The 8,672-nt window shown below is 42.3% G+C and overlaps 2 protein-coding genes across 2 annotated transcripts in view; one reads left to right on the forward strand and one right to left on the reverse strand.

The window, feature by feature from the left end:
- The window catches only part of dyrk2 (dual-specificity tyrosine-(Y)-phosphorylation regulated kinase 2), an 18,263-nt gene extending 14,921 nt beyond the window's left edge, over window positions 1-3,342 (reverse strand). Inside the window, exon 1 of the mRNA XM_037696021.1 lies at window positions 3,282-3,342. Within this exon, the coding sequence (XP_037551949.1) occupies window positions 3,282-3,321 (40 nt within the window). The 5' untranslated portion in view covers window positions 3,322-3,342. The remainder of the gene's footprint in view (window positions 1-3,281) is intronic.
- Window positions 3,343-5,398: 2,056 nt separating this feature from the next.
- zgc:161973 (uncharacterized protein LOC556635 homolog) overlaps window positions 5,399-8,672 on the forward strand; it is an 8,590-nt gene continuing 5,316 nt past the window's right edge. The window contains exons 1-4 of the mRNA XM_037696120.1: window positions 5,399-5,616; window positions 5,688-5,762; window positions 7,116-7,220; window positions 8,317-8,556. Coding sequence (XP_037552048.1) covers window positions 5,399-5,616; window positions 5,688-5,762; window positions 7,116-7,220; window positions 8,317-8,556 — 638 coding nt within the window. The remainder of the gene's footprint in view (window positions 5,617-5,687; window positions 5,763-7,115; window positions 7,221-8,316; window positions 8,557-8,672) is intronic.

Raw genomic sequence — 8,672 nt, forward strand, 5'->3', positions numbered from 1 at the left:
CCAACATCAGCCGAACACTCGTCCAACATCAGCCGAACACTCGTCCAGCGTCGACTGAACACTTCTACACTTTGTCAAAAACAGTAAAAAATGATGTTTTTTAGCAAAGGGAATTAAAAAATAATCACTCCTGATGATGATTTAGTAAACAAAAATAAAAACAGGGTTCGACTTCCTGTTTCTGTCTTTCAGACGTAAAAGAGATCGCAGCGAGATTCGAAGCTGGAAGATTTATTTTTGTTTTTACCGGAGAGGTGAAGTCATCTCCTCCAAACCGGCAGTCAAAGCAGAACAAAGGTCAAAGTTTCTGAGGTCTTTGGATTTTTCTCTTACATAATCTGTAAACTTGGTCTCAAGTCCCGGCTGGAAACTGTATTTTTCCAGAACCGGTCGGACCAGAACCCGTCAACGTGTAAAAATCTGAACCATTCTGCTGCGAACACGATCAAAGTTCTCATTAATCACCGTTCGGTCTGTAGATGCAGCAGGAAATGTTGTGGAACTGGAACACGGCCCGCAGCGAACACAAACAGAACCGGTTCCAGAACCTGTGGACCCAGGTTACACACTGAGGCAAGACGGGAATGTCCGCAGCAGAAACCCGGGTTTGAAAAACAAAAAACACACTTCAGCGCCCGGATTGGTTTTTAACCTGAAACAGGTCTGAGCGGGGACCACAAAGACCCAAAAGCCATCAGGGTCCAAGTGTCCGAGCTAAAACCGACCAGCAGAACCAAACAGGAAGTCCAGATTTAGATCAGAGCTCACCTAGAAGCTGTACTTTGAATCTTAACCCGATTCAAGATGGCCGCCACAGATGGCTGCAGCTCGGTCAGATTTATAACCAGCTAAAGTTTGGTGGTAGTAGCCGAGAGTCATCCACAACACGTGCCGTCAACGAGCCGAGAGGCAGCGGGCGACGTGCATTCACGAAGGAACGTTGAGCCTTCAGTGGTCGTGTTCAGAGAAACGCAGACAGAACCGGAACGTTTCCCGTTGGATCTGCTCCTGAACCGTTTCCTCTGCTGCTAAAAATAAACCGACCCGCCGGATCAGGTTCTGCTCACAGTCTGTGAGCTGCGAGAGCTTCAGGTGCTACTTTTATACCGGCGGCGTGTGGCTGGAGCTGCGCTGCCTCCGAACGGGGAGACGTGGCGGCGGAACGTGGAGCGGACCGGGTCGGAGCTTCAGGAGAGCAGATCAGAACCTGCTGGCGTCTGAACAGGAAGTCCTGCGTGTTTAATAATTTAAACTCCACGTTAAAAACATGTTTACAACAACAACCGGCTTTAAAGCTCTGTTTTCCTGAGCACAGTGAACACAACACAATATAAAGGTGCTCTGTGATCGTTTTTCTGCCGGCGGGTCTTGAATCACCCGCCGCCGCTCAACTCACGTCGTGTGAGAAACGACGCACGTTCTGGTCAGAACCAATAAATAAAAACTTTTTAAAGACATGACGCTCGACCTCGGTGTGTGTTGGGGGTCAGTCTCAGCTACTACCACGCCAAATTTTAGCTGCACATCTGTAAAACTGAGCTGAAGCCATGTTTGTGTTTGCTATGTTCAGCTAGGTGCGGTGGCCATTTTGGTTCGTCCAATTATCACCACGAAGAGTTCCTCAGATTTTAATACTTTTACTTTTCAGCTAGCCTTTTGCAACTTTTAACTATCATTCTGATTCTTCTGCTTTTAGCTGGGCTTTTGCGTTTTAGCATATGTGCTGCTTTCGAGTTAGCCTTTTGCTACCTTTAGCTAGTCTGTTACTACTATTAGCTTTAAACTAGTATTTTGAGAGCTTTAGCTATTGTTTTGCTACTTTAGTTTAAACAAAAAGCTATTTTAACGAGCCTTTCCATACTTTTAGCTATCCTTCAGCTTTTACAAGCTTTTTATTTTTTAAGCTAACCAAATGCTGCTTAATGCTGCTATTGTGCCACGTTTAGATGTTACTAACCTTTAGCTACTAATAGCTAGTCTGTTGTTACCATTAGCTTTTTGCTAGCCCTTTGATATTTTTAGCTTTTGTTCTGCTGCATAAGCTGGCTTTTTGATCAATTCAGTTTGCCTTTTACAAGTTTTGGCTAGTATGTTATTAATTTTAGCTTCTAGCTATCCCTTTTATACTTTTAGTTAGGCTTTAGCTACTTATAGCTAGCCTACTGCCAATTTTAGCTTTTAACTAGCCTTCTGATATGTCTAGCTATCCTTCCATTACTTCTGCTTTTAGTTAAGGTTTTGATATTTAAAGTCAAACATTTACAGCCTAAATCTACCATTTAGCTACTTTCATCTTGGATTTAGCTAATTTTAGCTACTGTACTGCTACTTAAGCATTTATTGAAACTTTTAATTAGTTTCACTACTTTATTCCAACTAGCATTTAGACACTTTTAGCTATTATTTCACTACTTTAGCTTTTACCAACTTCTAGTACTTTTATCTAGGTTTTGTTATTTTTAGGCTTTTGCTAGTTTTAGCTTTCAGCTAGGAGTTCCTCCAAGTTTTATTGTTTTTTTTTTTTTACTTTTCGCCTTCAGCTAGCTTTTTGCTGATGAACTCTTACCATTTTTCTGCTTTTAGCTTTAAGCTAACCCTTTGCACTTTTAGTTTTATTCGATATTTTGCATTATTTGCGCGTTTTCAGGAAAACCGTTTGTTTCGTTTCATGCTAACAGTTAGCGACAGCAGCCTGCTTTGACGCGGACACAGAATGGTGCACAACACCGCCTCGTTAGAAACAGGCTCCGAGGTGTTGTGCTCTGAAAAGTTACAGATTAAAACGAAATGTTTCAATGAGCCGACCGACCTGAAGTCTCGCAACAAAAGCCTCTTCCGTGCTGGAAACCGAACCTGGAGGCCGCGGATCACCAGGCAACCGAAAAACACGCAGAACCCCGAACCGAACCTGAGCGTGAGACCCGAACAGATCCAGGGAAACGGAACCAGCAGCTCCACAAAGGAGACCCACTTGTCATCTGGGCTAAAAATAAACCTGACAGACCGGGAGGGACACGTCCGAACCGGGCCGGCTTCACGGTTCTCTGGACTCTCAGAACCGGTTTCGTTTGGGTTACAGATCAGTTTCTCAGTAGAACCAGACCGGACTGAGAAGGGGGCTGCCAGGTGACCCAGCGGACCCTCAAGCCCCGCCTGAGGGAGCTTCCTGCCCGAACCCGCCTCCCTCAGACCGAACCGAACCGGACCTTCGGCAGCGGAGCGTCTGCGGCGCGGAGGCCGGGTCAGAGCGCCCCTCCGCCGGGAACAGAGGCTGTGCTCACCCGTCGGGAGGACCGAGGCTCCGGGCTTCTTGGTTAACATGGCGGCCGCTCCTCTCCTCTGCTCCCCGACGAGCAGGACACCTCCTCTTCCTCCATCCTCAGCTCCTCCTCTTCCTCCTCCTGCGCCTCCTCCTGGTGTCTCTTTAAAGCCGGTTTCTAAAACCTTAAAGAGCAGTTCGGATGTTTTAAAGTGGGGGTCAGTGCAGGGCCGTTTCCAGGAGGTTTTTAAAGAGGGGGCCACCAAGGTCCGGGGAAGTGGGGGTGCAGAGGGTGCCGTGGCAACAATTAATAAAACGAGATTTAATTTGAGTTTAACAAATTTAAATCCCAATAATCGTTTATTAATTTGGAGTTTTGTAATCTGGTGTGTACAAAATGTTACAGCTGCTTAAAACACGTACAGGTGGGCAGATTAGGATTAGAATGTGGAAGCAGTTTTATAGATATTGTCTGTCTACATTTATTCTCCATCCTCTACCGTTTATCTGTGCTCCGGTTGTGGAGAGAGCAGACCCTGGAGGGAAACCCAGACCTCCCTCTCCCTGGAGACACTCTTCAGCTCCTCCTGGGACTCCCCGAGGAGCTCCCAGACCAGTGAGAATATATAATCCCTCCAGAGAGTTCTGGGTCTGCCCTGGGAGTCTCTTCCCAGTGGGACATAACCGGAGAACTTCTAAAAAAAAAGGTGTCCAGGAGGGATCCTCATAAATTGAAGCACCTCAGCTAAATCTTTAGCTGGCTCCACTGCGAGCTCCCCCCTCTTAAGGCTGAGCCCCCCCAATCTTACGAATGAAGCTCATTTCATACTTGGATCCAGGATCTGGTTTTTTGGCTCCTGATCTAAACCTCAAAACCACAGGTGAGGGTTGGAACATTAAATGGCCGGTAAACCGAGAGCTTTGCATTTTGATTAAACCATTTTCACCATGACAGACTGGAGCAACGTCCTCAATACTGAAGGCAAGGCCCCGTACCGTTGATCCCGCTCCATCCTGGGATTTACCTGTCTAAATAAAGATTGACTGAATCCTACCGTCGACAGGAACAAGACGCCCAAATACCTGAACTATTTAATATATCTAAAAATAATAAAGAAAAGTTGCTTCTCTACGGTCATTGCTGTTGATTTTCCATCCTGGCATTGTGCTAACACACCGGTACGCTCCAGTTTGTTGAAAGATCAAACAAACACCACTGATGACATCTGATTTAGTGCTTAAAGGAACACTCAGACATGTAAAGCTAGTAAAGGTGTCGCCCTCACCTCATGTGTCGGGACGACTGCAGCTTTGTTCCCAATCCTTCTGGACTGACGCTCGTGCCAAGTCTTCTTCTCAGTTTTGTCTGCAGTCGTCCACACGAGGACGTCTTCGCTTCACCCAGCGCGTAAATGTTTACATTAAAGCTGCCTGGAGACCAAGAACACGTTGACATCCCAGACAGAGGGATGATGTTTCTGTTAACAAGAAGGTTTCTTCGCTCGCCGTGTGTGAGTGATCTCAGGTTTCACAGTTAAATTACCACGAGGAGCATTCTGCGCCCACAGAGCTCAAATAACTCACACACAAAGAAAACACTCGCCTGAGTTCAACCGTGAAGCTTGTGAAAAGGATTATTTTAACAAATAATCAGGGAAAAGATAAAAAAATAAAAGATCTTCTGTTAGAAAACCTTAAACCTGCAATATTTTAAAAATTTTCATTAAAATACTTATTTGATTTACAAAATAGTTTAAGCTTCACCTTTAGTTAAGTGCTAGATGTGTTTTTTTTTATCTCAGACTTTGATAACTGTTGTATTTAGACAACATATATTAGTTTTCTTTTGACAACTTATTTAATAAAATAAATAAAAAAACACCTTAACCCACAGGAAAATTTAGAAATGTTAATTTAAAACGAGATTAAAAAAACAACTCGAGTCAAATTGTTAATAAAATAATGTTAGGATAAGTTCTGACTGCCATCTAGCGGCTGAATTGAGTCACTACATATCCAATTAGGCTTTTATTTTTGAGCGTAAAGCCGACCGGAAGCCATTTTAAATCCAGACTTTATTTTGAAGTTGACAGGAAGCTGTCGCAGCAGTGACAGGCGTGAGCTTCATACAACTGTAGGATGGCGGCTGGACGAGGTGAGTTCTTCCGAAGTTTTCTTGAGGGTTTACAGGGGCTGACGGTACAACCGGCTCCATGGGGGCAACAGCCGAGTCGTGGGAGAGGAAGGCCGGGTCCCGGTGGAGCATTGACGGCTCAGGGGAGAGGACGTGGGGGCGGCAGGAGACGGAAGAAGCGAACAAATGTGGAACTGAGGACCGCCAGCGCGACTGAGCCCAGGTGACAGTAGACTCTTTAATATTTATATACTTTTAAATTAATGTGATTTAATTTGGATGTCTTGTTTTTAGAGACCGTCACAGCGGCGTGACGTCATTCTTTCCTGAAACAAAATTGCCGCTTTTCAAGGAAAACGTTTTGGAAAGGTAAGCTAGCTAGTTAGCTCTTTTTGAGGCGGGACATACTGGTTCTCTGTGATTGGTTGATTCATTAAACACTGCGCTGTGATTGGTTGTTTCATTAAACACTGCGCTGTGATTGGTTGTTTCATTAAACACTGCGCTGTGATTGGTTGTTCTGTCCTCTGTTTACCTCATTGATTGATCTTTTTTTTTAAATTGAATATTGAAACATTAACACAAAATGACTTATTCACAACAACAATTCTATAACAAACATACAGAAATATACACATCTATTGTATTCAAATAATTTGGGTAACAGAGGTTGAGCATAGTATGAAATAAAAATAAATGTTGGGGGTTACTATCTGAAACTCTTCCATTAACTCGTACAATTTTACTGCGTTTGTTATGAATCTTACTCGACATGTTTTGAACAAGGAGAGTTCATTTTTGAGAGCAGGGAATGAGATGGGGCATTTTGCAAATCGACATTTACAATAATTACAACATTCACTAGAAATTCCACATGTTTTTCTGTGACAAATAAACCAAACAGAATATTTTGGAATGAGAAGAAATCAACATTCATGCTTTGGAGGACGGGAAGTTATGAAGCTGTTTCCATAACTTCTGAACTTCTCTACACTCAAACAACAACAGTTTGGTTGTTTCCGGCTGACTTCTACAAACAACAGTTCAACATCAAACTTAAATCTCTCTCTTATGAACTCATTTGAAGAATATATGTTGTTTAATAATTTAAAATGAAGTTCTTTATATTTAGGAGGAACTGGAAATTGTAAATACTTTGTCCTAATTTTAAATATTATAGATTTGTCAAAGTTTTTTAAGGCGGCAGTGCTTTTGCTTCTTCCTGGGCACATGTTTACAGAATATTGGTTCAAAAACCCGTTGCTGCATTTTTTATCTACAATAATCAATTTGAATTTTATGTAATCTTGGTATTGTGATATAAGATAAATAATTTTTCACAGACTGAATAAAAACATCAGGTATATCACATATTACTTTATTGTAATTTGTTTTTGAACAGTCTCATTGATTGAGCTGCAGAATACTGTGCAGCACAGAAATCTTAATTGTTTAAAAGTATTTTTGGTGTAAATTCGCTTTAAATAAACCTTTAAAATTCTTAAATATTGACTTCCAATTGAAAGCTGAAAGTGATTGAGTTGTATTTGAACTTGTCTAAATATAATCTTAGTAAAAATGTAGGCAACAGTCTGAGGGCTCCACTTTGTGTGAAAATAATAATTTATTTGAATAATTAAAGAAATTCAGTTTTTTGTGTGGCACATTTTGGGACAGCCCAGGCCAGCTGATGAACACAAACCTGATGTTTGTCCTCTCCAGGCTCCCGTCTGAGATTCTGATGCGGATCCTGTCGTTCCTGGACGCCTCCTCGTTGTTTTGCGTCAGTCACGTGAGCCGACTCCTCCATCGACTCTCCAACGACGAGTGAGTCGCCGCAGATCGTCCGTCAGGAGGGAAGAGTTTCCGTCGACGCTTCAACGAGCGTCGCTGTAAAAAACTGTCGCTGCAGAGTTCACGCTAAGTTTCACGTCCGCTCCGTTTATCTGGATATAAACCTGGTTTTAATCACGCAAAAAGGTTTTTAAACGCCATCATTTTGGCCTTCATGTCAAAAAGTTAAACAAAAAACATATCTTTAACAAGAAAACTAGTTGCCAACATTTTATTTTAAATAGACAATATAAAGAGAAAATGTTTATATTGTCGCTGATCGCGTTTATTTTACAAGTCGTCAAATAAAAAAGTAAAAAGTCTTCAAAATTTGAAATATTTTAAGAAATGTGTAAATTTTTTCACAATTATAAGAATTGGTTAAACTCAGATGATATAAAACCAATTAGAAAAATAATTTTCTTGTTACTCATTAAATGCAAAAAGCCACTAAATTATTTTGTTTTATTTTAATTGTTACAGTTTATCAAACACGAAGAGACTTTTTTTTCATATTTGAATAATTTTTTTCTAGTTTGTAACTTAAAAAATAAACACATGCTTGTGACTAAGTTTCCATTAAACTAATTGTGTTTCATTCAGCGTCTACGCCTGATTGGTAAAGTATTTTTTAATCTGAAAGAAGTCGTGACTTAATATTCTACTCATCTATGGTTTGAATTCAACAAAATATTCAAAATAAGACGAACTGCATTTAATAAGGACACAAGCACGTTTTTACTCTGATCGTTTTGGTCGAGGTGCTCACAGGATGGCAGTGACTCTGCGCTACGTGCAAAATAAACAACGGACATTTAAAACGGTATAAAATATCAAAACAGGAAATGTGGAGGAACTCAGCAGAACGTTGTCAAAGTTCATCGGTTTTAAAAGTTACAAACATTTTTTACTTTCTGAGGCGTCCGACAGTAAAGACACTTATCGTGACTTCGCTCCGCGGTTGTTTAAAAAAACCAAACCGAAGATCCGATCCACGTTTTGTGTTCAGTTCTGATTTGACCCGCAGGAAGTTGAACTTGAGAACCGGGTCAGGAAGAACTCCTCATGCTCTGACCGTTTGTCGCCGCAGCGTCTTGTGGGAGAGGATTTATCTGGCGGAGTTCGGGTGTCTGACGTGGAAGCTGCAGTCGGCGGATGACGTCAAGGTGACGGAGGAGGAGGAGGAGGAGGAGGAGGAGCATCCGGTGAGCCGATGGAAGAAGATGTATTTCAAAATGATTGTCGGACAAGAGATGAAGAAGTGGAGGAGAGACCTGAAGGACCTGAGTCCGTACACCGGCCTGCCCAGACAGATGGACTGTGTCCTCAGGTACGGACTGTGTCCTCAGCTACTGGACTGTGTCCTCAGGTACAGACTGTGTCCTCAGGTACTGGACTGTGTCCTCAGGTACGGACTGTGTCCTCAGGTACGGACTGTGTCCTCAG

This window comes from Nematolebias whitei, chromosome 22 (assembly GCF_014905685.2).
Source record: "Nematolebias whitei isolate Nwh7 chromosome 22, NemWhi1, whole genome shotgun sequence".
Taxonomy (NCBI): domain Eukaryota; kingdom Metazoa; phylum Chordata; class Actinopteri; order Cyprinodontiformes; family Rivulidae; genus Nematolebias; species Nematolebias whitei.